This window comes from Phycodurus eques, chromosome 17 (assembly GCF_024500275.1).
Source record: "Phycodurus eques isolate BA_2022a chromosome 17, UOR_Pequ_1.1, whole genome shotgun sequence".
Taxonomy (NCBI): Eukaryota; Metazoa; Chordata; class Actinopteri; order Syngnathiformes; family Syngnathidae; genus Phycodurus; species Phycodurus eques.
In genome coordinates, this window is record NC_084541.1 from 2842759 (window position 1) to 2863646 (window position 20888).

The 20888-nt window shown below is 40.8% G+C and overlaps 1 protein-coding gene across 3 annotated transcripts in view; it reads left to right on the plus strand.

Moving 5' to 3' along the window:
• The window catches only part of uvrag (UV radiation resistance associated gene), an 82620-nt gene that overhangs the window by 35018 nt on the left and 26714 nt on the right, over positions 1-20888 (plus strand). For all 3 annotated transcript variants that reach the window (XM_061702065.1, XM_061702066.1, XM_061702067.1), the window contains exon 13: positions 10909-10984. In XM_061702065.1, coding sequence (XP_061558049.1) covers positions 10909-10984 — 76 coding nt within the window. The remainder of the gene's footprint in view (positions 1-10908; positions 10985-20888) is intronic.

The following is a 20888-nucleotide window of genomic DNA, read 5'->3' on the forward strand; positions in this document are numbered from 1 at the left end:
CCTTTTGTTTATTACGTCATGCTCCTAAACTTTGCATGTTTTTTTTTTATTATTATTTTTTTTTATCTTAACCACGTACATTTTCAGTACATGATATTGTCACTGTTTTCAAGTATTAAAGTATTTTTTCCAGGTAAACCTTGAAACACAACCGTATTGTGAATTAATTAAAAACACTTCAACACAGCATTTGCCACAACAGCTTCTACTTTTTGTTGTGTTCGCACACAAGGGATTGGCTTGTAGATAAGCGTTGACACTTCTACATCCACATATGTCATCCACAATAAGACAAACAGTTGGGAGTAAGTGTGTGAGGAAAAAGTGAGACATTATCAGACCCAATGATTGAGCGACCATCGTCGTGTGTGATTAGGTCATGACAACAGCTGGAGAGAATCAGTTGTTTTAAAGTCCCATGTGACAGGAGGCCTTGCTTCACTGTATGCATTTCTTGTTCCTCCATGCAGGATATTCACACCAGGATTCAGCATTGAAAATAAACTTATAGGCTGTGTGCTTGACAGACACCACAATCCACGAGTGCCCTTTGGTGTGCAAGAGTGGGGTCAATGCTACAGGAAAGTTCCACGCCCCCTGTACGCGTTTATGACCCCAGAGGCCCTAGCGGGGTGTACTCACACTGCAAAATGATGTGTGGGCAGACAGAAAGCACCTAGCCAGCTCTAACAATGTGGAAGAAAAAAGAGAAGGTGATTTAAGTGTCGGAAAGAGGCAGCCAATTGAGATAAGTGAGGTGGCATGAGATTGAGTTCTCAAAGAGTTGCAGGATTAGCCAGTCAGTTTATTGCAGTCGTGCGCTCATAAGGACCCAGTTAGTTGTTTTATTTGTGTTACTTTAGATTCCGGCTGCACTGAAGGTCCTTGCATTTTTATTTATCCTAACTTATTGGGAGGATTTTGCAGTTTGGTACAACCCCAATTCCAATGAAGTTGGGACGTTGTGTTAAACATAAATAAAAACAGAGTATAATGATTTGGAAATCATGTTCAACCTATATTTAATGGAATACACTACAAAGACAATATATTTAATGTTCAAACTGATAAACAGGATTGTTTTGAGCAAATAATCATTAACTTAGAATTTTATGGCTGCAACACATTCCAAAAAAGCTGGGACAGGCGGCAAAAAAGACGGAGAAAGTTGAGGAATGCTCATCAAACACCTGTTCGGAACATCCCACAGGTGAACAGGCGAATTGGGAACAGGTGGGTGCCTGTCCCAGCTTTTTTGGAATGTGTTGCAGCTATAAAATTCTAAGTTAATGATTATTTGCCAAAAACAATACAATTTATTGGAATTGGGGTTGTCGCAGCAGGCCTATCGTATTGGTATAGTGTTCTTCTGGATATTAAGAAGATGGAGTACAATTAATTGAGCAATAAAATGTTAGAATATTCCACCTTCAAAATGATTAAAAGAAAGAAGTTCACCTATTGGTGAAAAGTAACTGTGTTTCTGTCCTATTGGGAGGTAAAATAATCCTGCCTTCAAAAACAGTGTCTTAGCCACCTCTGTGTCAGTGAAGGAAAGTGTTGAACCCAATTCGATTGTCCTCTGGTATTTTGGAGCAGGCCACTGTTTGAAAGTGCTCTTCAATTGAATGAAAATAAGATGTGAAAATTGACTGTCTGGCCCTCCGACTGATCTTCTGAAGTCAGTGAACCCTAACGACATGTTGCGCCCACATTTTTCCTTCCAGTGTAGAGCCCAGCTAAAGCCTGGGGTAGATCTGGAAAGATGCAATCCAGATGTCCAGTGTTTTATTGAGAACAGTGCCCAGCCATTAAATAGCTAGCATTGTCTCGCTTAGATTTAGCCTGAAGTATGTAATCATTTTAAGTAGAAAAAATATTTGTAATGTAAAGTAAAACTATGAATGTACACATCACTACTTTGATCAAACAAAAAGCGAAACTGTTGAGGTAGGAGGCTCGGTCAGGCGCATTGTATGAATTAATAATTGGGCTAGGAGGCCAACGAGAAAGAAGAACCTGTGAGCGCAAAGAAAAGCGGTTATTGTTCCGGGGCTTCAACAGTTACATGTTCCTTAACAGGCAACATGTGCACAGTAGGAGAAGGGGGAACCGCATTCAAACCACACCATTCTACCCGAAGTTGCTCTTGACAGGAAAAGAGCTACAAGGCCGCAGGGTGGGTTAAACCTGTTGAATACAGATCGGTCCTTCTCTCCTTTATCTTCAGACACTGAGCTGTTTGAGAATATATAGCCGCTCGCTTATTAGCAATGGCCGTCATGGTAATGAAAGCCCATTGGCCCTGTAGAACAGCAGTGAATTGCATGAGACAGAACCACCACCCCGAAACTGAGTAATTTCATGGGGAGGATTACAAGTGGATGTAAAGAATTTTTGACCCAAGAAATAATTCAGACACATGGGACTTGTTTTAAATGGTGAAAAGATTGCATGTCTCCTTTAGGAGATTTGTGAAGTGATTGTTTTGTGTTCCTGAAGTGTATGTATGAATGATGTATGTTAATCTAAAGGAACCGAAGGACGAGAGAAAATGGAAGCACTGGTTTTGGGGACCCCAGGATAGTCTTAAGAACTTTGATGAAAACCCATTATGACGGAGCGAGCAGCCACCACATCACTCAGGAGACACCTTTAACGGCAAAGACCAAGATGGCGTAACCGTTATAGTGGGGGTCTCAAGTGCAGCAGCAGTCATTAAAAGACCATTCCCAGACAGATGCTTAGTGTAATCATTTCTCGGATATTGAACATTACAGCTCACTGTGATTTATATAGTAACCACTGCTATTAGAGACTTGACAGTTGTAAGGCAGGTGTGCAACTGTAGTGAACCGACATGTGGCAAGCTCGGTCTTTGTACGTATACATGATAGCAGGTCATCCAGTAACCGGTCTTCCCACAGTACTTTCAGCAACCAGAGTGAAGCCAAGCTTGACCACCCACCCGCATAGCTATGTCCTTTACAGTCGTTCTCTCACAATGGACAGAGAGGAAATAGAGAAGAATTCTTGTGGTACTTTGCACCCACAGACACACTATTTATCAAAGCTGCATAAAGGAGGCCGTGTGTGAAGATGAATTTGGCTCTTAGCTTTTTGGGTTTCTCATTCTTGTGAAACGACAAACTACAATGCAACGTAAAAAAGGTACAAGACAAAAGACTGGGTGTCACACAAAAATGACGCCATCTGAAATGTGAATATCTGAGAAAGTACGTCTTGGGGTTTTGTGTTGAAAAAATCAAGTTTTAATCAAACTTTCACCAACATAACAGATATAGACTTAGCCTATTTCATAAAGCTTCAGAAATTTTCAAGCTCTTCATCTTCACATTTCTGTCGCGTACACGTAATTGGTTGCACTTTGTGATGTCTGTTTAAGGTTCAAACAAGCTGTAGCTTGTAGTGTCACTGGCAAGCGCTTAATGCTGCGCTGTCTTACAGGGAATCTGGGTTTCTAGTAGAGGTGCAACGATTAAACGATTAGTTGACAGATAATCAATTATCAAATTAATCGATGACAACCGATTAATCCTTTAGAGACCTTGTTTGACTTGAAATTGTCCAAATCCTTGGAATGTCAGCCTCTCAACAGTAAATAATAATATTTATATATATTTTAATAATAAAGCAGATTATGTGTTTCATCAAAATAAGACACATGCAGACATCCTTTACTTTGGAAAACAATTCACCAAATCTTTGCCCATTTTCTAAAATGTTACGGACCAAACAAGGAACTGACTCATAATCAATTTACGCATTTTCTGAACTGCCAATTTGTAATGTCCTGTTTTTCGAATAAAGGGATAGACAATGTTTTTTTTAAATCCGATTCATGGAGTAATAAAAAATAATTGACAGATTAATCAATTATTGAAATTGTTGCAGCCCTAGTCTCCATAGAAGCTCTTCTCGTACGTAGACTTTCTGGGGTTTCGCGCAAATGTTTATTTATTTTTTTACGTTTCCAAACCTGATTAACGGTGTTTTCCAGTACTGGTAGTTGTCCAAATCCCTCCCTCCCACACAAGGTATGGGGAATTGATTTTTTTCGAAGGGGCCATGTGAGAAAGTAAAATTGTTGTCACAGCCACACCAACGTACTAACCTCAATTATGTTTTCCGTATTAATTTTATGTATTTTCTATACTCTAAGGTGGTAAGTTGTATTGTTTTGATAAACTTCTACTTAGATATGATATCCATTGGTATAATTAGGAAATAAAAATGTAAAACAAAAATTATAAGCAGTCGTTAAAATTGCATATCCACATACCCGTGATATCACTATTTAATCAATACTCATAAAAACATTTGTCCATCTCAGTTTTTCTTTATTTTAAAAGTGTGCTAACATCAACAATAACCGCAAACTCTTTGGGTCTACCAAATCATTACCCCCCTACTCCGTCCAAGGTGCAGGAAATAAGAAATTTAACATGAGGACCAATGTTGACATTGTCGCTAGTTTCTCTTTCTTTTTTTAATAGCTGCAAGAGTGTTTGGAATAGTCACTAAATATAGAGAAAAGCCGCTAAGTCGGCAGCAGTGAAGACAAGTTGTTGCTCTTGCGCACTTGTACAGTCCACATGTGCACAACAAAATAAAATCACCGATTTCAAAATAAAAGCCCTGCATATTTTAAATTGTATTTTGTCAGAGACTGGTGGATGGGCTGGATTTAGCCTGCGGGCCATACTTTGCCTATGTCTGGGCAGCTTTCCTCTTAATTTTTTTTTATCAACAATCCACTGGTAGGATAGGTTTGAAGCCTTGATTAGAAGTGGGGTTCACTGCAGTATTTTGGAAGAGGAAAAGCAGTACAGCTTTACTTTTGCCCTAAATTGTTTTCTTCCTCCTTTCCCAGCATATGCGGAGTTTGAATACAGTATATGCTAAATGAAAGCAGATTTCATCAGTCTTGATTGAGTAGGTGTGCTGATTACACCGCCTGTCATATTCAGTTTTGATGTGTTGAACTTGTCCTCATCTCAAAATAACAGTAAAACAAATACAGACATACCAGCTGCAAGTGGACATTAGTAGAGCCACAGAGTTTTCTGTTGTTTTTTTTTTTTTTTTTACCCTCCATCCTTCGGACAAACATTCCACTGATTTGTTTCCTCTGAATATTCCTCCAGAACTGTAATTAATTTAACAGTGTTTAACGTAGAGGACAGATTGAATGTATGCAGCTGCCACTGGCCGAGTGATTAAAATGCTTCCATTTCCTCTCTGTGCTTTCCCTTTTATTTCTCCCATGCATGTTCCAACTGTTGTATCAACTGTATGTGTGTTTGTCTTCAGTGATTGTGATTGTGCTTTGTTTTAATGTTACTTTGCACTTTTTCCACTCGTGTTTCTTGATAGTGTCATCGTATCTGTTGGACCTGATCAGATTATATGGTGCCAACCAAGTTGTCTATGACGACGATGTCTGTTAGTGCTTCCACCAGACCCTTTATCCTCACACTTCCTTCCTCACTCCCCACTGGTGTACAATAATATAGTTGACTTGACTGGATGTCCCCGGGTGGAATTCCTGGTGTTTGGTGAACCCGAGTCTTTTTAGTGTGATTTTAGACATAGTGGACAACAGTCATTAATCACCTGGCTATGACGGAGCCTGTGTGTGTTCATGTATTTGTGCGTGAGTCTTGGAAGGGATTTTTGTTTTCCTTTTCATGCGTCCTCATCAGAAAACATAACATATCTGTTGGTGGGGAAGTAATATTAAGAATGCATGTTGTGGTGTTCTTCTTTTCTATGTTAGTGATTTCCTAGTGCTGAGGTATGACCACTGGCATATTTCCTTCCTGGCTACCTGCATGTATGGCTGGGCTAAAGCATCTTTTGACTTCACAACCTTCACAGTATCAGCATGTTACTTTTATTAAAAGGAGGCATTACTTTGCGTTTTTCATTAATAACAGTTCCCAGTTGTCCAAATAAAAACTATTTAACATTATTCTTATTTGGTCAAAAGATACAAAGGCAAAAGACAGCACAGTTAACATCCACTTGTATCACCCTGGTTGAAACGACAGTGCTGCTTGAAAGTTTGTGAACCCTCCTGAAATGGTCACTCTTTTTGTAAAAAAAAAAAAAAAAAAACTAACCTTGTTTAAAAATAGTAGTCGCAGACACAGAGAGATATATTTTAATTATTTATCCCAACAAAGTTTTTTTTTTCTACAAAAACTGATAATCGCGGGTGTGCAAAAGTATGTGAACCGCCACTTGCATTGATTAAATCCAGCAGGTAAAAGGGACAGACTAAATATTTGGGTCTTTTTTTATTTTATTTTTTTTTATAAATCATTTAAGCCGACCAATGAGATAAGAAATCATTGGCCTGTACTAACCAAAACCAAATCAACTGTGGTCCTACATAAATCAACAAAACCAAGAGCAAAGGAAATAACCGTGAAAATGAAGAGGGTATTGACAGCCCATCCATCTCAGGAGGGCTGTCAGACCATTCTCGAAAGATTCCAGCTCCATCCATCCACTGTAAGACAAATAATTTACAAATGGACAGTCTTCAACATGACAGACATCTCTGCCAAAGTTAGACACCCATCAAAACTATCACCCAGAAACACCAGGGGGGAAAAAATAGGTAAAGGCTGACGCAGACATCACCTATTGAGAGTTGCAGAGCTCTCTGGTAGCATCTCGGATAAATGTGCATGAGTCTACTATTCGATGAAAATTGAATGGCCCTGACATTCATGTGAGCATTTCTAGATGGAACCATCTTCTCCCAAAAAAGAACCAGTCTGCCCATTTTAACTTTGCCAGAGAGTATTTTGACAAGCCAGAGGTCTGACGAGTCAAAAATAGTATTATATGTTCACAATCAAAACCACCATGTTCAGAGGAAAGCCAGCACTGCATATGAAGGATGATTAAGCATGGTGGTGGAAATGTGAAGATCTGGGGCTGCTTTTCAACTTGTGGACCTTGGCGAGTCTATCGTATCTTAAGCGCCATGAATTTCCAGGCGTATTAAGACATTCTTGACCAGAATCTACTGCCATTATTTAGGGAATTGAAGCTGGGATGAAAATTGATTAAACAAAAGACAATGAACCAAAGCATTTCATCCATCCATCCATCCATTTTATGAACAGCATATCCTCACTAAGATGGCGGGAGTGCTGGAGCCTATCCATGCTGACTCTGAGCGAGAGGCGGGGTAAACCCTGAACTGGTCGCCTGCCAATCGCAGCCAAAGAATTCCAGTAAAGGTAAAAAGGAATGGCATCAGAGAACGAGATTTCACATTGTGAATTGGCACAGTCAATGTCTAGACCTTAATCCAATTGAAATGTTGTGGCGAGACCTGAATAAATGGGTGCATACCAAATGTCACTCCAGTCTCTCGCAACACCACACTCTCCTTCCAAGGACACACAAACATTGTCCAGATACTTTCACTTACGAAACATCAATCACCTGTGTCCATCCCTCACCCTACACTGTTGCTGTCCTTGTTTATACCCTCTTCACTTCCCATCTGGATTATTGCAACTCTCTCCTGTTTGGTCTCCACCACAAGTCACTACAAAAATTACAGCTTCTCCAGAACTGTGCCGCCCATATTATCACAAAGATGCCCTCTACTTACCACATCACTCCAGCCAACAAAGCAACAACTCCACACCCTGTCCAATACCGCATCCAGTGTAAAATACTGATCTGACCTCCTTCATATTGCCATACCCTCCCACTCTCAGATCTTCATCCTCCATCCACCTCACCGTCCCTTCTGCCCATCTGTTCACCATTCGGGACAGAGCCCACAGCCGCTCTGCCCTCCATCTTTGGAACTCTCGACTGCCTTACCTCCAAACCACAAACTCATTAACACTCTTCAAATCCAAACTCAAAACACACCTATTCCGGACTGCTTATTCACTTTTACATGTCCCATATCATTTGCCATTTTAATTTGTTTTATTTTTATGTATTGTTTGATCTCTTTTAACTATGTTTGTACAGTGATGTTGTATAGCTTGAACAGCGCCCATGAATAAAATGAATTATTAGTAGTATGTGGCGCGCATCAAAATTTAAGGCTGATAACACTGTTAGCTATCACTAATTTGTGCAACACCATAACTCGGCTTACGTTTGGGCTTTGACAATTTAGCACTTCCATCAAACTATTTGAAAATGACAGATCTTCAAACAGCCTAGCTGCCAAGTCACGGCTGGAGTATTAGCGTATTAAGTAAATTGTAATGTCACAATCCTGCAAAATTCAGAACGGCTCTCTCACAAATTTTTGGAAATAAACAGCTAACAAAAGATTTACTTGGTTGTTTAATGTCAAACTTAATGAGCCAGCAAGTACTCCAAACTCGTTGTATACAAGCAATTAAAAAGTAAATTCTCCACACTGTGTCCCCTTATAAATATTTCTTTCTGTGTACAGGTAGTCATGAGTACTAAATGTAAACCTGAAGTGTCCGGACGCTCTGGGATTATTTTTTGTATGAAAAACGCTTGCATATAAAGTTTGACTGTTTGATTTGATTGACAGGCAGGCCCTGAAACTGTCTGACAAACTCTTAGGGTAAATGCCAAAGTGGCCAATGCTGAAATTCATGATGTCAAGCGTGAAGTGGCAATTGTACTGAGAGTTAAAATGCATGAATACGCTTGTCATCAAATATATGCTTTGTGAAATTTGGGGGATTAAATCAGACAATTAACAGGCTACAGGAACAGCTGAATCGTCACCAGCTATTCAACTTTAAATTGCTATTAGCATGATCTCCTAACAGACAGAAGAGACCAGTAAAGTGTCTCATTTTTTCCTATTCTCACCCCTGCCTCAGGCACCTATATGTCATGGTAAAAGGGAGAAGAGAGACCCCATTTGCTCTCGCACGGGATTAACAAAAGACCTGAACCCTGGGGGAAGCCACAGAAGCACAGAAAGGAGGCTTACAACAGTGCCCGCTTATATGGAGACATGCACACTCACATGCCTGCTAACACATGAACACGTGTGAATGATGCCTTTGTGTTGGTCAGTCAGAAAATATAAAGCTTTTGACAAACTGTTGTATCTTGAGAAGCTTTATATGACAATGATGCAATCTGTTGAAAATAGGGCACCAATCAAGTGAGGGCGATCCATCACCACACTGCTGTCTTTTACTGTCCATGACCCTCAGTTGTCTTCCAACAGCAATACACTAAATCTTAAGACAAATAGTCTCGGTGAACCATTATACAGCTTTTGAAATGTATGTATGTGCTGTGTACAATTGGGGGAAATTTTTTTTTTTGCTCGCAACCAGGTACACTAATATACACCTCCTTCTGATATGGTCATGCAATGGGGTGAAAGAAATGGAATGTGGCTAATGGGGGGGGGGGGGAAAGGTTTGTGGGCAGCGATTTATTTGGCAAACAAAGAGCTGACAGACAACTACCGCGGAGACAGGAAGTCAAACATAAACAGCGTCATTTTTTTAAGCACTGGATATGCTTTATTTGTGCCAATAACAGTGATTGACGTGCAGTAAAAGATGTGGTTAAAAAGTGATAAAAATCACAGATGTAGACCTTACACTACCATTGTTATAAAGGTAAAAGCACATTTCTTTTTTGGGTTGAACTTGAGAGGTTTAGGTCCCAAAGTTAAGGTCAACCATTTGAAGAGGGAGTTTAGATAGGACAACTATTTGACTGTGGAGATCGTTGAAGGTCTTCAAAAGTGTTTTGGTGCAAACATACATGTGCATGTGTGAGCTTCCATCCAGTTTCTATTGCCTATCCCTGGTTGGGTCGCGGGGGCAGTAGCTTTAGCAGGAACGCCCAGACTTCCCTCTTCCCAGCCACTTGCTCCAGCTCTTCTGTGGGGATCCCGAGGCATTCCCAGGCTAGTCGAGAGACGTAGTCTATCCAGCGTGTCCTGGGTCGTCCCCGGGGTGTCCTCCCCTGTGGAGAGTCCAATCCTCACCGTAAACGAGTCCGACTTACTGCCGGCAATGCGGACCAAGCTCTGACACCGGTCGTACAGGGACCGAACAGCCCGTATCAGGTGGTTTGGCACCCTATACTCCCGAAGCACCCCCCACAGGACTCCCCGAGGAACACGGTCGAACGCCTTCTCCAAGTCCACAAAACGCATGTAGACTGGTTGGGCGAACTCCCACGTACCCTCGAGCACCCTGCCGAGGGTGTAGAGCTGGTCCAGAGCTTTATCAGACCAAAACCGCACCCACTCTGTGGAGCTTCTTTCCCTGTGTCCCATTATAGTGTACTGAGCGAGATATATGCATGGAATAACAGAAAGGGATGACTCCAGCCTTAAATTCCTGGTGGCAAAGACAATTTTCCAGCTCTGAATGTCAGCATATTCCTCAGAGGCGCCCTTTGTACAGCACTGGCTGAAACATCTGGCTGGCACCGATGGGATTTTCCCACTATATAGATAGGAAAGCTTCTATTTGTTGGAAATGGTATGAATGATCAGTTTGTTTGGACTCTTCCACCTTCAGTTTGATTTTTCAGTTTAACAAGCTATTGGGGAGGCAATAATGAGGCTCATAGTTGGCTCATAGTTGCAGAGTAAACGCTGCTGGCTAGATGAACTGAAACTTTCAACAACATGAAGAATTATTTGCAGAACAACATACTTTTGATTCCCTCATATTAAAAACGGTGCAATTGGCCTATATTGTGAAATGTAAAATAGTTATACAGTATTTGGTTGTAGGTATACTATAGCTATAGCTGTATCTATACTTGGTTGGCTTGCAAGTATTTGTTTGAAGGTGTCAGCTTTTCTTGCAGACCATACATTAGCAGAAGAGTTGCTGGAGTCTTCAAAAGTTTTTTTTCTCCTGTCATTCACAGATTCCCTTTGTACCCCCGAGGAGAGCGATTTCATTTTGAATATGGTGTCTACTTGCTCAACAAGAACATCGCTCAGGTGAAATATCAACACGTCCAGTTCAATGAGTGCAAATCACATGACCACATTTAACAGAGGAAATGCATTAATTGCATTGATGATGTCGTTTAAATGAAACATGAAACCTATATAAGTAATTAATCAAAACATGACTACCTTTCCAAAATGAATAGAGACAAATTAAAAACAAAGTAGTGGTATTCCAACTTTATTAAACCCGAGATCTTAATTTACTTCAATAATTTGGCATCTTATCATGAATTTCCTTTTTCCCCTTATCCAGACATATCAAGTCAAGTTTATTTGTGTAGTCTTTAATCACAAAAGAGTCTCAAAGGACTTCACAGGCCCACGACTACAAGGCCTCCACTGAACACGAGCCACACAAACACGCACGTGCGCGCGCACACACACGCATACATGCACACAAACTCCACTATGCGTACTTGCATTTTGAAGACAGCAGGAAAAGGCACCAAATTGAGGTGGGATGAAATGAAGCCATGTTAATCAAATACATATAATTTCACATCATATCAAACATTAATCCTCAGCAACTTCAGGATTGAATTGGAATTATATCTTTTCCTTATGTTCTGGTTTCTGGGTGCGACTATCAGCTCGGACCATTCTGTATGGAGTTTGAATGTTCTGTTGCTTTTGTACATTTTCCTGATTTCCTCCCACATTCCAGAAACATGCGTGTTAGATCAATTAATACTATTTCCCATAGGAATGCTTGTTTGTCTATATACCCGTATATTGAAAAAAATAAATTTAGTCCATCCATCCATTTTCTTCCGCTTATCCGAGGTCGGGTCGCAAGGGCAGTAGCTTTAGCAGGGACGCCCAGACTTCCCTCTCCCCATCCACTTCCCAGGCAAGCTGAGAGATGTAGTCTCTCCAGCGTGTCCTGGGTTGTCCTCCGGTGGGACGTGGCCGGAACACCTCACCAGGGAGGCGTCCACGAGGCATCCTAAACAGATTCCCGAGCCACCTCATCTGGCTCCTTTCAATGCGGAGGAGCAGCGATTCTCCTCTGAGCCCCTCCCGGATGACCGAGCTTCGCACCCTATCTCTAAGGGAGAGCCCGGACACCCTGCAGAGGAAACTCATTTCGGCCGCTTGTATCCGGGATCTTGTTCTTTCTGTCACGACCTACAGCTCGTGACCATAGGTGAGGGTAGGAACGTAGATCGACTGGTAAATGGAGAGCTTTGCCCTTTCGGCTTAGCTCCTTCTTCACCACAACGGACCGATGCAAAGTCTGCATCACTGCAGACGCCGCACCGATCCGCCAGTCTATCTCCCATTCCATTCTTCACTCACTCGTGAACAGGATCCCAAGATATTTGAACTCCTCCACTTGGGGCAGGATCTCATTCCCGACCAGGAGCGGGCACTCCACCCTTTTCTGACTGAGGACCATGGTCTCAGATTTGGAGGTGCTGATTCTCATCCCTTCACACTGCTGCGAACCGCTCCAGTGAGAGTTGGAGATCACGGCTTGATGAAGCCAACAGAACCACATCATCTTCCACTGTATGAAATTTTCATCATCAATTGCAGAAATCATACATTACATAAAATAAGTTTAATTTCAATCATTGATCATCATCTGTTTTATTAAAGAAGGCAAAGTGCACAATAGCAAAACAGAAATCCTTGTGGTCTGGTCTAGTAATATCTGCTATCTTGGGTGGCATTAAAGGTCCATACACAATGTTTCACTTTGAAATGTTTAATTATTTTAAATTCTTTCATTTAATTGCAATTTTATTTATTTATTTCTCCATAAAAATGCAGTATCTGGTTTTACGAAAATAATCAGCACTAGCAAGTGGCTGTTTTCAAGCAACTACACTTAGTAACATTTTGCTTTAAATACTGGTACCAAATAACGAGCTTTTCGCTGACACCCAAATCTATAACAGACTTCTACAACAGGATACATGTTCGCAATAAATATGAGACATCAAATGAAAATACACACAGAAAGGCTGCCTTTTTATTCTTGAAGCCCCTCTTTATATAGTTTTCAATGCCAGTAACGACTGAAGCAAAATATCCAGGTTATAGCTGTCCAGAGTCTTTCTGAATGACAATAATGATATGATTACTAAAACTTGTTTTTGCTCAAAAGAGAGAATAGTGTATACGTGCAAGAAGAAAGAATATCTTCATTACTTCCCGTGGCATTCTTTGTGGTGTGAGATAGCCATACAGTATATTAGCTGTCATAGGTTGTAAATCAGTTTGGAAAAAAAAAAAAAAATACTCCTGGTGTTTTGTACTTTGTACACAAGAATAATATTAACGAATCATGTTGCTGCTACACAAGTAATGTTATGATATTAAGCTATCATTTTCTCCACGTGGGTCCACCTGCGTAACAGATGACGGTCGACAGCTCCTTTTAGAATGACCCAAGTTTGAATCTGTATTGGTGTTACGGACAGAGGTGAAAATGATCTGCTGAGTCTGTCTGTCTGGATCTCATTTACGACAAGATTCCTTTGAGTCACATACATTATTGTGTGTTCAGTTTTTCTCCATTATCGTTGTTTACCAAATGAAAAAGCTCAACTCTTGATTTATCACAACTAATTCTGTTGCTTAAGATTTAATATCAGTGAACTATGATTTGTTTAAACTCCTCCAAGCAAGTCCCAGGTGCCGTCTATCAGTGGTCTAATTCAACTTTCGGCAAGAGTTAGCATCTGATGGTACTCCATGGTTAAAATTCATGAAATCGGCTCATCCGAGAGCTTACATCGTGTATGGCTTTGATTTAAAAAAAACAAACAACAAAACAACAAACAAACAAACAAAAAAAAGGATGACAGCTAGGTGTTATGGAAGTTTATAGGTGGGAAGTATGTATTTAGAAGGTGACTGAACACCAGATTTTCAATAGTAGATGGCACTGCCTTAATTCTTTAGGTGCTGTTTTTTTTCTCACATTTGTGTACACTTGTTTGTATTTACAGTATGCAGTACATACCGTAATTATAAGAAGTGACACTTGCCGACAATGTAAAGTTGAAGCCGTCATACTGTGTGGCATGTCAGAATTTGTTGTTTGTAGCTCTGGTGGTGTGTGAGCCTTGATGGAAACATTCCCACTGGCCCTTTAGAAAAAAAAAAAAAAAAAATGAAAAAATAATGATGAAAAGATGTACTAGATCTGCTCTTAAGCTGCACAATTGTTGAAGGTCCATAATATACTGGAGGTTGAGTCAAATTTGAAATGCATCATGCAGGATTGGTACATGGTTTAATGGAATTGGTCAAATTCACCTTTTCGCTATTTTGGCAAATTGTGGAAAGGAAAGGTGTTCTCTGTGAGATCAGAGTTCAAAGAAAATAAGCTTGTGCTGTCCAAAATAATGTGTGCCAAAAGCCTTAAAATCAAGCTGTTAGCTTACTGCCTGCAAATTTAAAGGAAAGAGGAAGTTCATCTTCAAATTTAGATATTATCTTCAACTGCACAGCAATGATTTGAATTTTCCCTGCACCACGTGACCATTGTCAATTGGTATCACTTTTTTTATATAACAGTACTTTGCTCTTTTTTTCACTCATTCTTAAAACAGAGGATACTCGCTTAGGTTTTAAACATGCTGTCACTTTGCCACTTGGGTTCATTTGTATTTAACAAGTTAAGAAGATCTACAAGGACTATTTGGGCTGAAATCTAGCCACTTCAAACCTATTTTCTAATCAGAACTGTAAAATTTGCCATGCATGTGTGGCACTCATTTTTTAAATTTTGTTTTACTTAATCTTTATTTATCCAGGTAAGACAATTGCAAACAGATTCTCATTTGCAATGAGCAAATACTGTAAGACTGTTCTTTTTTTTTTTTAATAAACCAGGAGTTTTTATTCATGTATTTATTTACGTATTTACTAAGAAACTAATATTTCATATTTTAGTAAGTTGAACCATGACCCCTTTGGCACACACAAATTTGTCAAGTTATCATGGCTGACTACAGAGGATAACTGCCACATCAACCTTATCCCTGTTGGCATATACTTACTTTGTTATTCCCTGTTCCATTTAGTAGTTGACTGCATTGTTGTGAAATAGGCATGTGGCTCTGATTAAAAGACAATGATGCTATACAAAATATCCTAGTTTTCAGGAGCATGGGGTGAGCACAATCAGTTCTCAGTCACCAAACATGATATATTTTGTGGGCCTCAGGCACAGGAAGCCAAGTATTGGGGACTAAAGCACAGCAAATCTGTTGTTGGCTAAGCGGGTCAGCGCAGGGTTCATCTTTGTTTCTGTCTACTGAGGAAAGTCATCCACGTTCTTAGGGCAATTTCACACCATGATATCCAGGCAGAATGCCATGCTGGTGGTCTAGTGTCTATGTCAGAGCACCATCGGCAATTAACAGTGGCAATTGTGGATCTATAAAAATGGCTATTACTCATAGGAAAGTCGAGTAGGAGCAGGCAGAATAAGAGCTTATTGCCCTGAGTTATTTCCCAGTTAGGTTATTTGGAAAGTTGTTAGTATGACCTTGGAAAATGAGTGAGAATAAAATATAGAACTACCACAAATGGGATTTCTGTATATTTGTAATAATCTATAAACTATGACCTTGTCCTCCTTTGACAGAGTATGTCATTGAGTTTTCAAAGATTGAACTTTTGTTTGTGGCTGTAAGCCAAACTTACTTTTTTGAATGTTTAAAAAAAAAAAACACAGAAAAACAGCAGCTCAAGTGAATGAAATACACCACAAAACAGAGAAATTCCAGATCGTGGAATGAACGGTTTTAAATCAAGGAGCATACCTATTGCAGGGCTTGCGGTGGTGATTTTTTTTTGGCATTCTCCCCATTGGTGGGGACACCAGGTAGCAAGGGCAAAGTGGGGAACATGTCAAGGTTTTATGTTCTGTGTTTACCTAATTAAGCAATGAACCTGTGAATTTTAAAGTGTGTAAATGATGGGTTGTTAGTCTTCTGCACAACAGAATTAATTGACTTGATTACCTGTGACAGATTTAGTGTTTTCACTAGTTACTATCAATTAAGTTATCACTTATAAACAATACAAGTTATTGTCCAAACTAGGTTTTAATTTGTTCCCAGGAACTCTAGTAGTGTACATATGTGGGAAACAACACAACAATGTGCTATTTGATCCCTAAAGCATTGCTCCTCGAGGAGAGATCTACCTTGGAATGTCTGAAGCATTTATCACCATTTTCACTACTTCTGAGAGGAAAAGGTGGGGCTTGACAGCCTTAGTAGGACTTTTCTAGACTGTTGAACTATTCCAGGTTTCCCTTTCTGTGTCCAGCTGAGTCTTCTTGTGTTTCATGACTCACTTTTGAGTGCATTCCTAAGAAAGATCGCGGGAAAACAGAAATGGAAAAAATGCACAGTTATAGCTTTGGTTCTTTTTAATATAATTTCATCACGTCATAATGCACCCCACATTACTTTACACTTTTTGTTTACCAGATCCCCAAAGTAAGGCTCTCCAGACACCATATGTCAGACAAGGCTTGCAATAATCCAATCTGTTGAGTGTTTATGTATGTTACAGAAACCGTTAGAAATAGCACATCATTTGCAAGACCGAAATTGCAAAATTATGCATCAGGTCCAGGTAAAAGCAATTTTCAGTTTCCTTTTCAAGACAACAGAAAATTGATAATCTTCCTCGATAGCTCTTAATAATTAATTGCACACCCTCCATTTAACTGTTTTACATGAATGCTGTGAAGTGAAAGGCGTACTCTTAAGGATTTTATAGCAGTTCATGTATCATGTTTAAAAAGAAAATGATAATAATCTGTTATAGTTGTGCTGAATTAGAAAGTGATGTCGCATACTCTGGCATTACCTGAAACACTCCTAACGGCTTGCCCTTTAATTACCTCACCCCCACCATCATGGGTTGAGAGCACAAACTTTGATCCTGGGTTTGCAGTAGATGTGTGACGAGACACTTGACCAGCTCCTTGCATTACTATGGGAAGAATTAAATCTGACAAAAAAGACCATATTTGTACTCTGAGGAACTAATCTATATACAAAACACAAGTCCAATGAAGTTAGGGTGATTTCCAAATCATTTTGAATCCACTACAAAGACAAGGTAATGTTCAAACTGATAAACCACTGTGTTGCATCACTTTTCCTTTTAACAACACTAATATGCATTTGGAAACTGAGGACACTAATTGTTGAATCTTTTCTAGGGGAAATGATTTCCCATTCTTGCTTGACGTATAACTTGAGTTGCTCAACAGTCCGGGATCTCCAATATCGTGTTATTCGCTTCATAATGCGCCACATATTTTCAATGAGTGACCTTAGTGAGGATAAGCGGTGTAGAAAATGGATGAATTATATATTTTTTATTCATATTTTACATAAGTCAAAAAATAGCTTTCCATTGGTTTTCCGAAATAATGCTCCTTGACACCCTGCGTGGGCCTTCTTAGTTCTTAGCTACAGCTTTCATCCACTGTCATCTTCTACTATCCATTATAACTAACCACCATGGTTAGTTCCTGGTGGAACCTTTTTAACAAAAAAAAAAACAAATGTGACCTTTTTCCCAAAACAGCTTTTTCCACTCTGGTTAGGGCTTCGTGCATCTTGTGCATGCTGTTTATTTTGTCACTCTGACAAAACTTAGCTGTTGTGCCAATGCTGACGCATTGATTGAAGGTGAAGCAGTGGTCTGTGAAGTCATTTACATTCCATTTACCACGTGACAGACAATCCATTTCATAAGCAGAACCTAGACCATAGTTTGAAGTGTATGTCACAGATTTTTGGTTTCAAATTTTGAACGTATAAACTGTATGCATTGAAGCCGCCAGTGTGCTGTAATTATGAGAGTTCCAAAGATTTATTGGAATTCCACTTCAGTTCGTATAATTGAATTTCCAGATTTTATGGTTTACTTGTTGGTTTGTCCATCACCACAAAGAGGTGCAATTTACACTTAAGTGCAACGGTGTGTGGTTGTGTTTAAGAGGGCGTAATAGTGCAAGTTTAATATTTGTAAGGCTCCAAAGAGTATTCTGGTATATTGAGTACTTAATGCTTCCGTAATTTTATGTCTCGGGGAACCATTTATTTTATTGTGAAGGACAAGGTACGCATGAGCGTTAATCTGGCACAATGCGTTTATGTCGCTGCGGGCTGTAAAGAGGAGGAGAAAGCTGAGCTATTTAGTTGACGGAAAGGCAACATGGCGACATGGCAATGACCATAGGGACGACGAAGAGAAGAAAAATGCAAGAAAAAACTGAATTCCAAGGTGAGCACCACGACATGTAATCATTGTAACACAGACCTGCGTCTTCGTAGGAACCAGTAAGATTGTTTATGTTCCTTACTAGCAGAACAGTAGCCGTACGGCGGCATACAGTGATGTGGAAAAGTGTTTGCCCTTTCCTGATTTTTTTTTTTTTTTTTGCATGTTTGTCACACTTAAATGTTTTCCATCAAACAGATTTAAATATTATAAGACAGCACAGGTAAACAAAAAATGCACCTTTTAAATGACAGTTTCTATTATTACGGGAGAAAATAAATCAAAACCTACATGGCCCTGTGTGAATAGGTGATTGCCCCCCTTGTTTAAACATAACTGTGGTTTATCACACCCAAGATAAATTTCTCTACCCACACCCAGGCCTGATACTGCCACACCTGTTCTCAATCAAGAAATCACTTAAATAGGACCTGCCTGACAAAGTGAAGAAGACCAAAAGATCATTGAAAACTAGACATAATGGCAAGATCTAAAGAAATTCAGTAACAAATGAGAACGAAAGTAACTGAAATCTATCAGTGTGGAAAAGGCTACAAAGCCATTTTGAAAGCTTTGGGACTCCACAGCGAACCACAGTGGGAGCCATTATCCACAAATGGCGAAAACATAGAACAGTGGTGAACCTTCCCAGGAGTGGTTGGCCGACCAAAATGACAACTCATCCAAGAGGTCACAAAAGACCCCACAACAACATCCAAACTGCAGGCCTCACTTGCCTCAGTTAAGGTCACTGTTCATGACTCCACCACCATAAGAAAGCAACTGCGCAAAAATGCTCCAAAACAAAAACCACGGTTGAGCAAAAAACATTAGGCTCCTCTCAGTTTTGCCAAAAGACATCGTGATGATCCCAAAGACTTTTGGGAAAATACTCTGTGGTCTGACGAGTCAAAAGTAGCTCATAGAGCTCTCTGACTTAAGAGCTCAGATCAGTTCATCACTCAAACTGTGTTATATGTCAAAATTATTTTACAACTTCTATAGCAGACAATACAATTGCGAGACAGGGTCAAATGATGTGCCTAGATGAGGGGTGGGGCATCCATCCATCCATCCATCCATTTTCTACCGCTTATCCGGGTCGGGTTGCGGGGGCAGTAGCTTTAGCAGGGACGCCCAGACTTCCCTCTCCCCAGCCACTTCATCCAGCTCTTCCAGGGGAATCCCGAGGCGTTCCCAGGCCAGCCGAAGGACGTAGTCTCTCCAGCGTGTCCTGGGTCGTCCCTGGCGTCCCGGTGGGACGTGCCCGGAACACCTCACCAGGGAGGCGTCCGGGAGGCATGATACCCCAGCCACCTCATCTGGCTCCTCTCAATGCGGAGGAGCTGCGGCTCTACTCTGAGATCCTCCCGGATGACCGAGCTTCTCACCCTATCTATAAGGGAGAGCCCGGACACCCTGCGGAGGAAACTCATTTCGGCCGCTTGTATCCAGGATCTTGTTCTTTCGGTCACGACCCACAGCTCATGACCATAGGTGAGGGTAGGAACGAAAATGGACCGGTAAATTGAGAGCTTCGCCTTTCGGCTTAGCTCATTCTTTACCACAACGGACCGATACAAAGTCCGCATCACTGCAGACGCTGCACCGATCCGCCTGTCGATCTCCCGTTCCATTCTTCCCTCACTCGTGAACAAGACCCCAAGGTACTTGAACTCCTCCACTTGGGGCAAGATCTCATCCCCGACCTGGAGAGGGCATGCCACCCTTTTCTGACTGAGGACCATGGTCTCAGATTTGGAGGTGCTGATTCTCATCCCAGCCGCTTCACGCTCGGCTGCGAACTGCTCCAGTGAGAGTTGGAGCTCACGGCTTGATGAAGCCAACAGAACCACATCATCAGCAAAAAGCAGAGATACAATACTGAGGCCACCAAACCGGACCCCCTCTACGCCTTGGCTGCGCCTAGAAATTCTGTCCATAAAAGTTATGAACAGAATCGGCGACAAAGGGCAGCCTTGGCGGAGTCCAACCCTCACCGGGAACGAGTTCGACTTACTGCCGGATATGCGGACCAAAGTCTGACTCCGGTCATACAGGAACCGAACAGCCCGTATCAGGGGGTTCGGTACCCAATACTCCCGCAGCACCCCCCACAGGACTCCCCGAGGGACACGGTCGAACTCCCATGCACCCTCAAGGACCCTGCCAATTGTTTTTCCTATTGAGTCCATTTTAGTCCTTCAAAAGCATTTTGACAAATTTGCGAAAATCAAACCAGTTTGTTACTATATGAATTGTGCATTTCTTCGTGAAGGTTTTTGGTTCCTCTAAGATTTTGCTTTTTTGAGGTAGGCTGGATCAAACACTGTTGTGTATACGACACACGGGCCTCATCCCCAGCATCAACGATACTGGCCACAACGAACATTTTCTTTGCACTGTAAAGAGGAGTCAGTCCTTGCTTCTCTTTTAGCTCTTTCACCAATTGTTCCTTTTACTGTTCTTTTGGCAACACCAACTAAATCTGCACTCTTTGTTTCTCCGATACCAATCTCCGGAGCAAAAGAAACTGTCTTCTGCTTTTGGTCCATTTTCACTTATTGGATGTGTTTTGTGACAAAACTATTCATTCATTCATTTTCAGAACTGCTTATCC